Source organism: Ursus americanus, chromosome 28, assembly GCF_024610735.1.
Source record: "Ursus americanus isolate L20-20 chromosome 28, mUrsAme1.1.p, whole genome shotgun sequence".
NCBI lineage: Eukaryota > Metazoa > Chordata > Mammalia > Carnivora > Ursidae > Ursus > Ursus americanus.
Window position 1 is genome coordinate 27,532,331 of NC_142154.1, and position 14,448 is coordinate 27,546,778.

Genomic DNA, 14,448 nt, shown 5'->3' on the forward strand with positions numbered 1-14,448 from the left:
AAGGTCCCTCAACCACTAAAGGGCAGGGGCCAGACAAAACAAAAACGGGGTCCTCAACCCGGGTTTTCAGACTCCCACATTGCCTTTATAATCTTGTTTCTCAGTTCAACCATAGTCCTTCAGCCTGAAGACTCCTTCTCCCCAGGGGGGGCTTCCTGCCCCAGAGAGTATGTAATCTGGAGACTTAGGGGGCAGTGCCCATGAGACCTCAGGCTCTTCTCTCTTGGCCAGTTACCTGCTCACCCCATCTCTGTCTCCCACGCACCCCAACACACAGCTGTCTGCCCCCAGACTGTGAGCTCCTTGAAGGCAGGCTGTGGATTGGGGCACCAGGCAGCCAGGGTTTGGTGAGGGATGGTAATGTCCTGGGCCTGGGTGAGCCCCTCAGGTGCGGTTTGCTGGTGGGGGGTGGAGAGTCTAGCAGCTCTGCGCCTGGCTCGCCATGGGGCTGGGATGGTGGGCAACACCTGCCACCTGCCCTGTCCTTGCCCACACCATCGGTGGGCTTCAGGCTCCCGAAGTTCATGGCCTCTGAGCATGGCCCAGCGAGAGCTTTGGAAGGGGGCGAGTGGAGACAGGCAGCAGGGTGGCAGGTGGCAGGCGGGGCTGTACAAGGGAGCCCTGCGGCTCCACTTCCTGTGGGCGAGGGCCCTGGTGCCTGCCCCTGGGGGAGGTTGCACAAACCTTCCTGCGCAGGCCCCAGGCTGCCTTCCCGCCTGGCTTGTGCACCAGCCTGCCTCTCCCTCTGGCTACTGCCTCCCACCCGGGGCTGGCATCCGTGCTCTCAGTCCTGCAGCCTGGACTGTGTCTCCATCACCACAGGGCTGGCGAGGGGCCGGCCGGACACCAGGGCCCGCCCTCCCATCACTGGAAGGCCACTGTTCCTTCCTCATTTTGCTGCTGATTCTAGCCCCAAACAAAACAGGTTGAGCCCTTTTCCTCCCTCCGGCAGCTCCTCTCTGGCTTGCGGCTGCCTTCTGAGGCGCTGCAGACGGCGCCGGCCAGGGAGGGGGGGCCTGGGCCGGCCCTGTCGGGACTGGGACGGTGCGCCTGGCTTCTGGCCCTCGCGCAGCCCTGTCTGTGGCAGGAGAGCAAGCTTTGCCGTGGCAGTTGCCTGAGGATGATGCCCCAGCTTCAGTTCAAAGATGCCTTTTGGGTAAGTGAAGACGGCGGGGGGGAATGAACCAGTGGAGTGGGCTCTGGGGAGGCCAGCTGGGCTGAAACTTCCCTGCGCTGGTCACGGGGATGAGGCTCCCGGAGGGAGGTTTCCTCATAAAAATGGTCTTAATTATCATGGGGCATAACCTGTGCTTCTGTCCCTTTTGAGTTGGGAGATGAAGGGGGTCCTTGGTCTGGGGTACTGATTTCTCTGCAAACTTGACCACAGTGGGTGGGGGCTATCCTCTCTACTCCCAGGCCTGACTTCTCCGAGAGACCCTCCCCCCACTGCAGGATCTTTGTAGGAGAATCTAATATATGGGTGAGAACTTGAGAAGGCCATGTGAGGTGAAGGAGGGAGGGGGTCAAGGGTTTGGGGACCAGACAAACTTGAATTTGGGTCTTGGCTCTGCTACTTAGAGACTGGGCAAGCTGTTGGACCTCTCCGAGCCTCCTTTTCCCCAGCTATACAGTCCAGATCAATATTAATAAGCATCTCAACTGAATGGGAGAATTTAAAGAGGCGATCTAATGTAATCAAGTCCCCAGCACCTTGCTGGCACGCCAAATGATCATTCTGTTCCCCGCACATAACCTCTCTTCCTCGCAGACTTCCCGGGTCCTGTGAGGGGGCAGCAGGGCTGGGCAAGTCCTTGCTTACTCTCTTCAAGTCAGTGCAGGCGTACTTCAAGTCCTTCTCCCCCGTGAAATAACAGCTCCCGACAGGCTCGGGAGGTGAAATGGCTTGGCGTGGGCCACACACAGCCTGCAAGCTCACTTTGGACCCTGGATCCCCTCAGCTTTTCCTGCAGCTGTGCCTCTACCTTTCCTGCTTCTCCAGCTCTGGCTGTCCCCGGTGGCTTGTGGGAAAAAACTGAGACCTCTCTGGTTAGAGCTGGGAATGAGGCTGTCCTGAGGGCACCCCCCTCCAGCCCCGCAGAGGACTCCCTGGCCCTTCACTCAGACAGCTCAGCCTCAGCCAACAGCCTGGCCCTCCCCGGGCCCTTTCCTGGGGCCCGCGGCCAGGAGGATGAGAGCTAACGAGCCAAGCCTTCCTTCCCTTCCGGGCCGTGCTCTGCTTGGGGCCTGTGGCCAGCGTGCGAATGGCCTGCTTCCCGCCTGCCCTGACCACACAGTGGGCATAGAGCCATCTGGGGAGGGTACCCCGTTCCTCTCTGGGCCTCCATTTCCCCATCTCTACAAAGAAGAGGTGGGCTCAGGTCAGACATGCCAGTGGAGGCAGACCTGGCTCAGCCCAACCCAAGCACCAGGCTGGCAGCTGGGCCCTCACAAAGGGGCGGTGGTTGCAGTGGGGGTGGGGCAGTGAGTCATCACCTCTGCTCTGACTGAGAGTGCAAAGTGGGGGAAAGAGGTCGGGCCTGGAAATCCAGGGTGCTCTGTAGCCCAGGGAAGACCAGGAGACCCTGACCGCTCTACCTGTAGGACATCTGTGTCAGGCCAGGGCCCCGGGCCCCACTTCTCGAAGGCAGAGCTCTGGCAAGGAGCGGCCCCCATGGCAGGATCTGGGCGGTGGGGGATGGTATGTGGGGGGCAGGGTGTGGCAGGGACAGCAGCAGCAGGAGGAAAGGAGCCCACCTGTGGCAGTATTCTAAGGGACATGCAGCCACGCTCTGGGCTTGTCCCACCTCTGAGCCACTGCAGAACTCACGAGCTCCAGGCACCTCCTCCCCTCCCCTGCTGGCTCCCTGGGCTGGCGTGAGGATCTAACTTAGGGAAGGCCAGAGACAGAGGGGAGCCTCTCACCCTGAGCCTTGGCGAATGACCTAGAAGGTCACTGTCAGCATCACTGCCCCCAGGGCTCTGAATTCGAACCCCTCTCTCTGACGCTCAGCCCAGCCTAGCCCGTGAGGACAGCTAACACTGAGTACTAAAGATGAGTCAGGCCCTGTTCTCAGGACTGTTCAGCTAGTCATTCATTTAAACTGGCAAGGTAGATCTCATGCCTGCTATTCAGAGGGGTGGTTGACGCACAGAGAACTTGAGTAGCTTGCCCAAGGTCGCACAGCAGGAAATAAACCCTGCCAGGCTAGCTCCAGTGTCTGGGCTCTCACCCAGGGTGCTTTAACACCCTCTACCAACACGGCAGAACACCGGATCTTTGGGCCACATCAGCAAGATGGAGGGGAAATTGCTGTCCTTCCTACCTCTCAGAGAAGTAAGAAACCAGATGATGCTGACAGAAGTATTTGGAAGCTCAGTTTACAGACAAAAAGACGTCGTAATCTAACTGCTCTGGGGGTGCTAGGGACGGAGCCCGTCCTGCCCCTCCCCCATCCTGCCCCCCACCCCAGCCCAAGGCATCAAACCCCATAGCCTCACCGTTCGAAAATGAGTGGTCTTACGTCGTGGACGGGAGCCTGTGAGCTAGAAGGGTCATGTCTAATAGCATTGCCCTGCAGTTACGTGACACCCTCAACCATCCAAGCACAGGTGAGCGCTAGCCCTGTTCCTGGCACTGGTTCAGAGTAAGAGAGGCAAACAGAAGTGGTTTCTGAGGAGCTAAGAGCACATAGTAGAGCTCATATACTTTACTCACAAGAGAGGCCCCATCGTTTTTTAGTTAGAGCCTATGAACTCTAATTTTACAATTTTACAATTTTAACAAGCTTGGTCACTTGGTCCTTTAATCTAGAAAAGCAGCAGCTAGTGGGGGTCTACATGGACCCTGACCTACAGTTGGTGACTGATAGATGTTGGTGGGCCTAACTAATAGAGACAGTTTCACAGGGAAGCCTGATAGCAAGGGAGGGGACCAAAAAACTCTAAAAAGCAGACAGAATGGCTCAGAGGTGGCGGGAACATGCAGTGTGGGAGCCAGTTCTGTCCTTCAGTAGGCCTGTATCTGTCATTTCATCAATGTGGCCACCCGGCATTTATTTATAGCCTGCTTTCTCCTGTGGCAAAACATTGAGAGGCAGGCCACTGGGGAGTGAGGCAGGGGTGGACTGGCCACGGGGAGAGGGATAATTTGATTTCTGTCATACGGATGATAAAGAGCGTTGCAGCTCTGCAGGAAGCTAGCGGCTGGGCCTCAGAGCGGGGCCTGTCAGCGAGACAAAGTTGAGGGTGAGAATACCGGGTACCTGAGCGGAGAGGGCTTTAGGTCCCCTAAAACCTGCCTCAGCAGTGAATCAGAGGGGCACAGAAGCCCAGAGAAGGCGGGGTCCTTCCCCCACCTCCCGATCTCTCCTTGCCTGCGGGTCTGCTCCCAGCCGACCGCCAAACTCTATTGCAGAAAACATCTGTCTGCATCCTCGGCACAGGGCTGCCAAGCAAGTAGTGGTCAGTGTTTGCAGAATGAATGTATGAACAACGAATGCCTCCACAGTCCCACTGCCTTCCTGAACCCATTTTCTCCTTTGTTTCACTTTAGTTACATTCTACAAATATTTGTTGAGCGGTAGTCTCTGCCAGGTGGTCTAAGCTGGACCCCTAGCCTCACCCGCACATCCCCCGTCCAATCAGGTGAAAGGACTGTCTTGCCCTCAAGGACGTCACTGTCCAGCACTGGAGACTGAGGTTCCCTAAAAACTGAGCAAGGCACAGGGAGGGGCAGGGCTCTGAGCTGTGCCTTCTCTCCCCTCCCTCCAACTCCCTCCCAGACCTGAGCAAAGAAGCCACTGGGTAATGTTCTAAGAGGGAAAATGTAGTTCTGGACCAGGTTTTATTGAGATCCACATCTTATCCCTTCTGGGGTTGTTAAAAGGCAAAGTAAGGGCTCGAGGAGGCTGGGCCACAAATACTACAGTGACATCTCCCCCCACTTTGGGCAGAGGCTACCAAGGGGATGGAGGGAGTAAGCCCGGACTTTGCCCTCTGACTTGTGGCCACATCGCCCCTCTTTGAGGCTAAGCTTCAGCCTCATCTAGAAACCAGGAAACTGAGAGGAGCTGAGCTCCCCAATGCACAGAGGACGGAGGAAGACACCACGTTCTGGGTGGGGGGATGATCACCAGGGACACACAGGGGGCTAAGGATGGGCCCACCTCTCCCCCATGTGCCGGCTCAGCTGTTGTGGCCCCTTCCCCTTTCCGGTTCTGAGACTCTGAGGTTCCCCATTTAGGAGAAAGGCCCCACTTTGGCCTGTCCCCCACCCCAGGACCTGCCAACCATGCCCTTGGGGCCTCACAGAAAATCAGGAGAGGATGATGTTCCCTGGGTACCTATTCTGTTCTGAGCACTCGAGGCTATGTACATACCTCCTAAGGAAACAAAAGTGTAAGATCCTAGAAGGAAAATAGGAAAATAGAGAAAACCTGGGGAAAGCACCCTGAGTCTCATCACACAAAGACAACGGGTAATATTTTGCTGTGCTTCCCTAAGATTATGTTACGTAGGTGCGAGCGTGTCGTGTACACCATGTTGTAGTCTCCTGGCTTTCTTTTTTCTTGCATTTTAAAATTGATTTTTAATTGCGGTAAAGTATACCTAACACGAATTTCACCATCTTAACGTTTAAGTGCACAGGTCAGTAGGGTAAGTGTACTCACGTTGTTGTGGACACCCCTCCCCTCCGCTTCTCAACATAATTCCATTTTGAACATGTGTGGGTGTGGGTGTGATTTCCTCGTTTCAAAACACCATTGTTAATGGCTACACAGTCCAGCTTGTGGGTTTGGTAGACATATGATTCATTTATCCAATCCCCTATTGTTGGACATTCATGTTGCTGCTGCCAGTTATTCATTATTCTGGACAGAGATGCAATGGGTAGATCTCTGTGTATCAAAATTTTTCACTTGACAATTATTTCCTTGGGCGGATTCCCGGAAGAGGAGACATTCCTGGGTGAGAGAATGGGGCTGCGTTTCTAGCTGGGCAGGAGCGTTTTGATGCAGGAAGGAGGGACCAGAGTGGCCTGGATGGGGCTGGGAGGGCCAGGCCTGGAGGGGCTCTGCTGGGAACTGAAGCTGCTCAGACTCTGGGGGAGAACTTGCAGCAGGGCAGGCCCCTATGGCCTTGAAGGTCAAGGAGGCCAGTGGCTGAAGAGTGGGTCCTCCCGAGCAACAGGGGCTTGCAGACAGTGCAGGAGGTGGGAGAGGGAGGCCCTAGCTGTCCTGCCTTTGCGGCTACCAATGGCCTTCTCGGTGCCTCCCTGGCCGTGGCTGTGTGCAGGAATGAGGACAGACTTCTCTGCCAGTGTCCTCCTATCTCCTGAATGGAGGCATGGGCAGACCTACTCCAGGGTCATATGTCTAGGGCAGAGTGGGGACTTCCACTTCTGTCCCTGAAATCAGAGATAGGCTCTTCTTGTTTGAGTTATAATTTGTGTAGAACAAATGGGGGGCCCCCCTCCATGTTAGCGTTAATTTCTGTGGCTCCGGAAGTAGGTTATTTTTCTATTTCCCCCTTAATTTTCCATACGTGAACACAGATTATGTATGTCATTTCTTTTTAATTTTTTGAGAGAGAGAAATTGCGGGCGAGCGCATGCTCATGTGCATGGGGGAGTGGGGACAGGGGCAGAGGGAGAGAGAGAACCTTAAGCAGGCTCCCTGTCCAGTGTGGAGCCTACATGGGGCTCAATCTCACAACCCTGAGATCATGACCTGAGCTGAAATCAAGAGTCAGACGTTTAACCAACTGAGCCACCCAAGCGCCCCCTATTTATGTCAGTTAAAAGGAAAATATTTAAAAACAAAACTAAGCAATTCTTGTTTTCGAGCCTAAGATGGTGTTTTTAGGTGCAATTTGTGGTTTGATAGGCTTCCCTCCTCCACATACTCTGTGCACACTTTGTGGCACATGGTTCCCCGGGGGGCTGCAAAGCTGGCTCACCGGTGCCCATTCCGCCAGACACAGTCAGCTGTGTGCTGGAGCAAGGGGACTGCAGGGCTTCTGGTTATGCTCGCTCTGCATTGGTGACACCTGCAGAGGGGAACCTGGAGGGTTTGCCGGCTGCAGCAGCCTCGGCCAAGAAAGTCACCCACACCTGAGATTTTATTCTTAGTGGAGAACAAGATCTGCTTCTCAATGGCCCTCTTTGCACTCCAATTCCCGGGGACTTGTGTACTGTTCCTGGCTTTTCCTGGCACCTACACACAGTGAGGGGAGCCCCTGGAATGGAGACAGAGGGCCCTGCCTGGGCTTGAAAGGGTGGGCAAGGATTTGGGAGATGGCAGGACAGGTGGCGCGGGGCGCAGGGGAAAGGGCAAGGGACCGAGGCGTGCCAAGCGGGAAGTGGCACAATGGGTTTGGAAGGCAGTTTTCCGGCCCAAAGGAGTGTGCAGGGCGCCCAGTAGGGAGGTAAGGCCCCAGCTGGATTGTGAAAGGTCCTGACTGGCCTGAAGTGGTGGCAGAGACGCTTTCTTCTGCTCTCCGCGGTGGATGTTCCTCTCACGCAAAGGAGCCTGGAGGCTGCAGGCTGGGCGGAATGCCCTTCTTCCTCACCCAGAGTCTAGCTGATGCCACAAACCACATAATGAAGGGAAACGTGGTGTGGAAACTGAAACTGCCTGGGCTTCCAGCGAGAGAGAGTGGCCCCCTGTGCCCAGAGGCTGCCCTTGCTTGGGCCCTGCCCTGGACCAGCTCCAGCAGGGTCTCCCTCCAGGCTCAGGAGCCAAATGCTGCTTTGAAGCCTCACCCAGCCTCCGCCTTCCCTCGCTGGGCCTTGGAAAAGCCTTTCCCCTCTGAACTTCAGTGTCCTCATCTGCAGGACACCAGAGTGAGGCTCACCTAAGACTAAGGCCTTGAAGATGGGGAGGCCAAGGGGACCGCCTTCCGTTGCTCAACATAGGGAGTCAGCAGAGCAGAAACAGGCTCTGAGGGACCTAGACTTACGATGGTGTGCACACCTCCAGGGCGAGCCGCATGTGTGCACCCTCCGATTCCCAGAATGCCTCCTCAACTCTGTTCACCACTGCATATTATGTTCTGCCATTAGAGAGTCATTCCCACGGCTTCAAGTGACAAGATGCATTTAATTCCAACAGTAGCCCTGTGAACATGGTATTCTTATTCCTGTTTTGCAGAGAGAGAACTGATAGAGGAGGTATAGGTTTGGGGATGCCACCGAGGTGGACTTTGAGGTTACGGGGCTAGGCCTCGCTGCTACCTTCCCAGGCCTGAGTCAGAGAGCCCTTGGGGTTTAGTGGGAGATGTGTGGTTTGCGGAGACCTGGCGCCTGAGCCATGGGTGAGAAGGTAGGCGAATGACAGCCCCTTCCGCTGGTGTCGACAGCACCCATTATTGGGCAATAGGAAGTGCCAGCTGGCACTCCCGAGATTACAGCCGGGGCAAGGATGGGGTGGCCAGATGGGCTCAGGGCTTCCCAGCATCGGAAATGGGAAAACGGAAGCTGAGCCCTACTGGGGAGAAGAGGGGGTGATGGGACGAGGCAGGAGAGTGCCTGATATGTTCAAGGGACAGGAGACTTGTGTGGCTGGGACCAAGTGACTGAGGGGGGGACTACTTGGAGATAAGATCAGAAATGTATCGGGAAGCCAAATCTTGTAGAACCGTTGTTCTCCAAGGTCCCAATGCCCAGGCCACACCCAAGGCCGAGTACCAAGTAAATCCGAATTTCAGGGGGGGAGGATGGGCATCAGTCTTTTCTGAAGCTCTTGAGTGTTTCCAAAGTGCAGCCAGGTTTGAGAAGCATTAGTGCGGACCATTGTGGTGATGCGAGATGCGCTGCCATTGCTGACAACGAGAGCACGCCTGGTTTGTACCATCGAGGCGACCTCATTTGACTCACTTGTGAATGAGCAGAGGGTAGAGATTTGTTTTTGTTTTTTTAACCTTACAATCTTCTATGATTACTTTTTTTTATTGTGGTAAATTAGCGTAACATAGAACTTACCACTCTAACCATTTGTAAGTGTGCGATTCAGCAGCACTGAGTGCGTTCGCAATGTTGCGCAACCTTGGCTATTTCCAGAACTGTCCGTCATCCCAAGCAGAAGCTCTGTATCCATTAAACAATAGCTCTTCACCTCCCTCCCCTCACCTCCTACTTCTATTCTACTTTCCGTGAACCTGCCCATGCTAGGAACCTCACAGAAGTGGAATCATACAGAATTTGTCCTTTTGTGTCTGGCTTCTTTCACTCAGCATGTCTTTAAGGTTCATCCATGTTTCGGGGCGCCTGGGTGGCTCAGTCGGTTAAGCGTCTGCCTTCAGCTCAGGTCATGATCCCAGAGTCCTGGGATCGATCAAGCCCCACATCAGGCTGCCTGCTCCGTGGGAAGCCTGCTTCTCCCTCTTTCCCTGCCCCTCCCCCCACTTGTTTTCTCTCTTTCTCTCTCTCAAATAAATTAATAAAATCCTTGAAAAGAAACGGTTCATCCACGTTTCAACAGACATCAGAATATCATTTCTTTTTGTGGCTAAACAGTATTCCGTTCTCTGTATATATCCCATTTTGTTTATCCCTTCCTCCGTCGATGGACTCGGGGTGTTGCCTCCTTTTGAATATTGTGAATAATGCTGCTATGAACATGAGTGTACAAATATCTGTTGGAATCCCTACTTTGAGGTCTTCAGGGTATTTGCCTAGAAGTGGAATTGCCGAATCATATGGTAATCCTACGTTTAACTGGTTCAGTAATGCTAACCTGCGGTCCCCAGCAGCTGCTCCATTCCCGTTCCATCAGCAGTGCATGAGAGTTCTGATTTCTCCACATCTTCACCAATCCCGTGTGTGTGTGTGTATGTGTGTGCACACGCACGTGCCTGTGTGTGTTTTAATTACAGCCAGGCTACGGGGCATGAAGTGGTGTCTCACTGTGGTTTTGATCTGTCTTCCCCTAATGACTAATGATGTTGGGCATCTTCGTATGTGTATTAGCCATTTGGGTATCTTCTTTAGAGAAACATCTATTCAGGTCCTTTGCTTGCTTTTAAATTATTTGTGTTTGCTGTGTTTCTTTATAGATTCTGGATATGAATCCCTTATCATATGTATGATTGGCAAATATTTTCTCTTGATCTGTGGGTTTTCTTGTTATTCTCTTGATAATGTCTTTTGATGCATGAAAGTTTTTCATTTTGACAAAATCTATTTATTTTTCTTTTGTTAACTGTGCTTTTTGGTGGCACATCCAAGAAATCGTTACCAAAGTCAATCTTGAGGCTTTTCCCCTGTGTTTTCTTTTCAGAGTTTGATGGTTTTAGCTCTTACATTTAGATCATTGATCCATTTTGAGTTAATTTTTGTATCTAGTGTAAGGAAGGGTCCATCTTCATTCCCTTGCTTGTGGATACCCAGTTCCCAGCACTATTTGCCGAAAAGACTGTCCTTCCCCCTGTTGAATGATCTTGACATCTTTGTTGAAAGTCATATATGTGTTTATTTCTGGGCTCTCTATTCTCTTCCCTCGGTTTCTGTGTCTAACCTTACGGTAGTACACACTATTTAAAGTACTGTAGCTTTGTAGTAAGTTTTGAAATCAGGAAGTGTGAGTCTTCCAACTTTGTTTTTTTCAACATCATTGGCTATTCAAGGTCCTGAATGGAAGTGTGTTTATTGTTCCCATTTTTTATGTGAGGAAACTGAGGTTGGAGCCTTCCTGTGGCTGCCCAGCCTGGACTGGCCACTAGTCTCTGACAAACCTTCCATAACTCTCCCAGCCTGGGCACACTGGAGAAACACCCTCCTTAGAGAGTCTCGTTTTCCCGGGTTCTGGAATCAGCCACATCTGTTCCTTCGATTCCAGGGTCAATTTCTATTCCCTTCCATGTTGGAATGACAGTCATTACAGACACCAACACACAGATGGCGGGATCCTCTCTGTAGTTGCCCTACCTTCTGGCTTTCCGGGCTTCCTTGAGGTCCTACTGGCTCTCACTCTTTAGGAGCATTGGCCCGAAGGCCAGGTTGCCGACTTCCTCAGTGGATCATGGGAAGGTCCTGCAAGGAATTGATGTCTGCCCTGGCCTTGGCCTGCCAGGACCTGAGGGGCCTTTGAAAATCGGGACTTCGAGCCCCAGACTTCCCAGCTGGCTTAGGGGGAAAGTTAAACAGTGCATGGCCACAGATCACCCAGGGATCCCTCAGGTAGCCCCAGTGCTCCACGGTCTAGGGGGCGGCATTTTGCTCTATTTAGAGATGTATTTTCCTGTAGTGTGGCTCTATGCCAGATGCACACAGCTGTGGTGGGCAGGGTAAAGCAATTTCCCAGTCTTCAACACAGAACCCTTCCTCGGAGGGTGCCATCTTTGTCTCCCACTCTGCCCTTAGAACCCAGTGCCCTGCTTCCATTCTACTACGTTCACAGTGTGGCCCTGGTGAGTCCCTCCACTTTCTGAGTCTCTGGCCCCTTGTTTGCATTAAATTGATGTTTGTGGTTAGAAGACAGACACATGGCAACATGCACGTTAATGGCCTCGTAGGGACAAGGAGCCCCACATGCAGACCCCCCACATGTGCAGGAGCCCAGCTCGCACCCAGGCTTGAGAGCTTTGCAGCCAGAGCCCAGGGTCAGCTCTGAGACCCAGAACCTGCCAAGGCCAGCAGAGGAGGCCACAGGGCCTTCTCCAGAGGCTGCAGGGAGGCTGTCCCTCCCTTCAGGAAAGGGTGTGGCGATGGGAATGGGACATCTGTGCTGCTCCAGGGCTCCAACTCTGCCTCTTGAGCAAGTCTCAAACCCAAGGGAAGAGCAATTCACAGCCACAAAGAAAGACATCCCGCGTCAGCCCTGTGTGGTCCAATTGTTCATCCCATTTTACAAATTTAAAAAAATTGAGTCTGAGAGATTGGAAGCAACCAGCCCAAATAAGCGTTACAGCCCAGATTCCAACCTCGCTCTCTTTTTTTATTTCCTTTCTTTGACTTGAGGCATACCCATCCCCGTGGGCACCATTTTCCAGGAACTCATTCAGTGTCTAGTGCCCGTTGTCGGGCGCCTCCATGTACTATTTCATTTCGTCCTCAGAGCCCAGAGGTGGGCCACAGGTTCACGTTCATTTTACAGACGAGGGACTCTGTGCTTGGGAGGTTAAGTGACTTGCCCAAGGTCGCACTGATTGTGCCCATGGAACTGGCCAGAACTAGAACCTGGTGCCTGAGCTCTTGCCACCTCCCGCTGCCTGGACTTCCTCCTGGGGGAGGAGGGTCTGTGGGGTCTCCCCTGGCAGGTGTAGGCAGTATGGGAGGGGTGACACTTGGGGAATGGGATGCGCAGGGATGGTAGGTGGACCTTTGGTGCCAGCCTCTAGTCTCTGACTGGTCACCCACAAGCTGAAGCCTGTGTGGCGAGGAGCCCTGTGTGGCTGGCCATGGGCAGGGGCTGGACGGTGCCTGTCCTTGTTAAAGGGGTAGTCTCCTCCAGGGCTCAGGGTCTGGGGTGGCTCAGCTCCCTCCTTTCCTCCATCAACCATCCTCTGTGTCCCACTTCTTCCCTTACCCACCCTTGCCCACTGGCATCTCCTTACTCCACCCAGTGCTAGATCGAGGGAGCCCCTGCTGCCAAATCAGCTTGTGGGGGCAGTACAGAGGAACCGTGTGACCCGAGCAGGTCATTCACCTTGCTGGGTCTCAGGTGCTCATCTGTAACATAGGGCAATAATTACGGCACAGTCCTGACATTCCAGGGGTTTCTGAGAATTAGAGCACTAGCCTCTAAATACTGCATCGCACCCAGCTCCCTTCCCCTGAACTTGGAACCTGAAAGGGAACCCTGGATCCCTTTACCTCCTGGGAAGGCCCCACACCTGCTCCTGGGCCTCTCCTCCAGCTGGCCTCAGGCTACCTCTTCAGACACCTGCTCCAGCACCCTCAGATCTCTCCAGGACCACTCAGAGCTCCGTGGGTCCTGAACCTCCGGGCTCATTCCCACCTTCAGGCCTCTGCCTGGACTGCTGTTCACTCCCTGTCCCTCCCCTATTCTACTTTTTCTACACGTTTTGGTTTCATAAAGCAGGAGGAAGAAGTGGGGGGTTGAGCTGGGCCTTTAAGACTTGAGAGAGCGCAGGGGAAGTGGGCCGGGCTTCGCAGACTGGGGGGAGGGGAGAGCGCTAGCGGAGACCTTTCCTTCCTGCTAATCCGAGGGTGCTTAGTTAAAAGAACAAAACTTTCAAACTGGACCGATTCTGGTTGAAAGTCGGGCCTGCCCACACAATTGCTGATGGGGCCCGGGCAAGTTACATAACCTCTCTCATCCTAGCTTTCCTCCAACAATAGCACCCCGTGGTTCTCAGTATCACTGAGATAAGCGCCCCCACCCCAAACCCCCCCCCACACAGTAGGTCCTCTTCTGGTGGCAGTGTTGCCCCCACACCTGGTGATGTGGGATTCCTGGGAGGTTCTGAAAGTTCACAGAGCTTTGACAGGCCCCTGGCTCAGGCTGACGGCTGAGGGGCGCAGACATCTCAGGGGCCCAGCCAGTTGGGCTGCTCTGCTGCTCACTGCTTGGGAGGGGAGGCCCTGAAGACCCTGGGGAGGCTGGGGCTCAGCGGAGAGCTGGAATCCTCTGGAAACTCATTTCTTTTTTTTTTTTTTTTTAAGATTTTATTTATTCATTCGACAGAGATAGAGACAGCCAGTGAGAGAGGGAACACAGCAGGGGGAGTGGGAGAGGAAGAAGCAGGCTCCCAGCGGAGGAGCCTGACGTGGGGCTCGATCCCAGAACGCTGGGATCACGCCCCGAGCTGAAGGCAGACGCTTAATGACTGTGCTACCCAGGCGCCCCTGGAAACTCATTTCTAATCTCAAGCTCCTGTCAGCCCAGCTGAGCCCAGGGTTGCTGAACAAGTGCATTCAATGTGCTTTTGTTCTTTAAAAATAAAAGTCCTTCTCTGCCTTCTTGGCTCTCTCCCTGTGGCACCTCCTGGGCCATCTTAGAAAAGCTGTAAATCACCCCACAGTTATCTGCTTATGCATGGACCCCTCCGATCCTTGGGTCAGGGACACTTCGACCCATCTCACCCTCCCTGCGGAATCCCTAACCTGTGAGGGGCACCCTCCACGTGCTGAGGCAGCTGGCCTTGTGCAACCATATCTGGGACCACATGGCTCTTGGGACGCCCTTCCTTGTGCTGATCTGGAGTTGGCCTCCTTCTCTCTACCCCCGCAATCCTGGCGTGGGCCTCTGGGGACACCAGCCACAGACACTCCCTCTGCTCCTGATGGCCCCACAAAGGCCTGCAGGCCTCAGTGATTTCTCAAGGGCCTGGGCTTGGGAACCTCTCTTCACCCACCTGCCCCTGGATACTCTAGGGAGGCAACTAGCTTGCTTACTGAAGTCTCTGGTCGTCCATCTAACCATCCACCCTTCTTTTTTTTTTTTTTTTTTTTTTTTAAAGATTTTATTTATTTATGTGACAGAGAGA

General features: G+C 53.7%; 1 protein-coding gene across 2 annotated transcripts in view; it reads left to right on the plus strand.

Moving 5' to 3' along the window:
• Window positions 1–686: 686 nt before the first annotated feature.
• The window catches only part of PSTPIP1 (proline-serine-threonine phosphatase interacting protein 1), a 46,398-nt gene continuing 32,636 nt past the window's right edge, over window positions 687–14,448 (plus strand). Inside the window, exon 1 of one of the 2 annotated variants that reach the window (XM_045795122.2) lies at window positions 687–1,156. In XM_045795122.2, the coding sequence (XP_045651078.1) occupies window positions 1,121–1,156 (36 nt within the window). In that variant the 5' untranslated portion in view covers window positions 687–1,120. The remainder of the gene's footprint in view (window positions 1,157–14,448) is intronic. The other variant, XM_045795123.2, reaches the window with a different exon arrangement.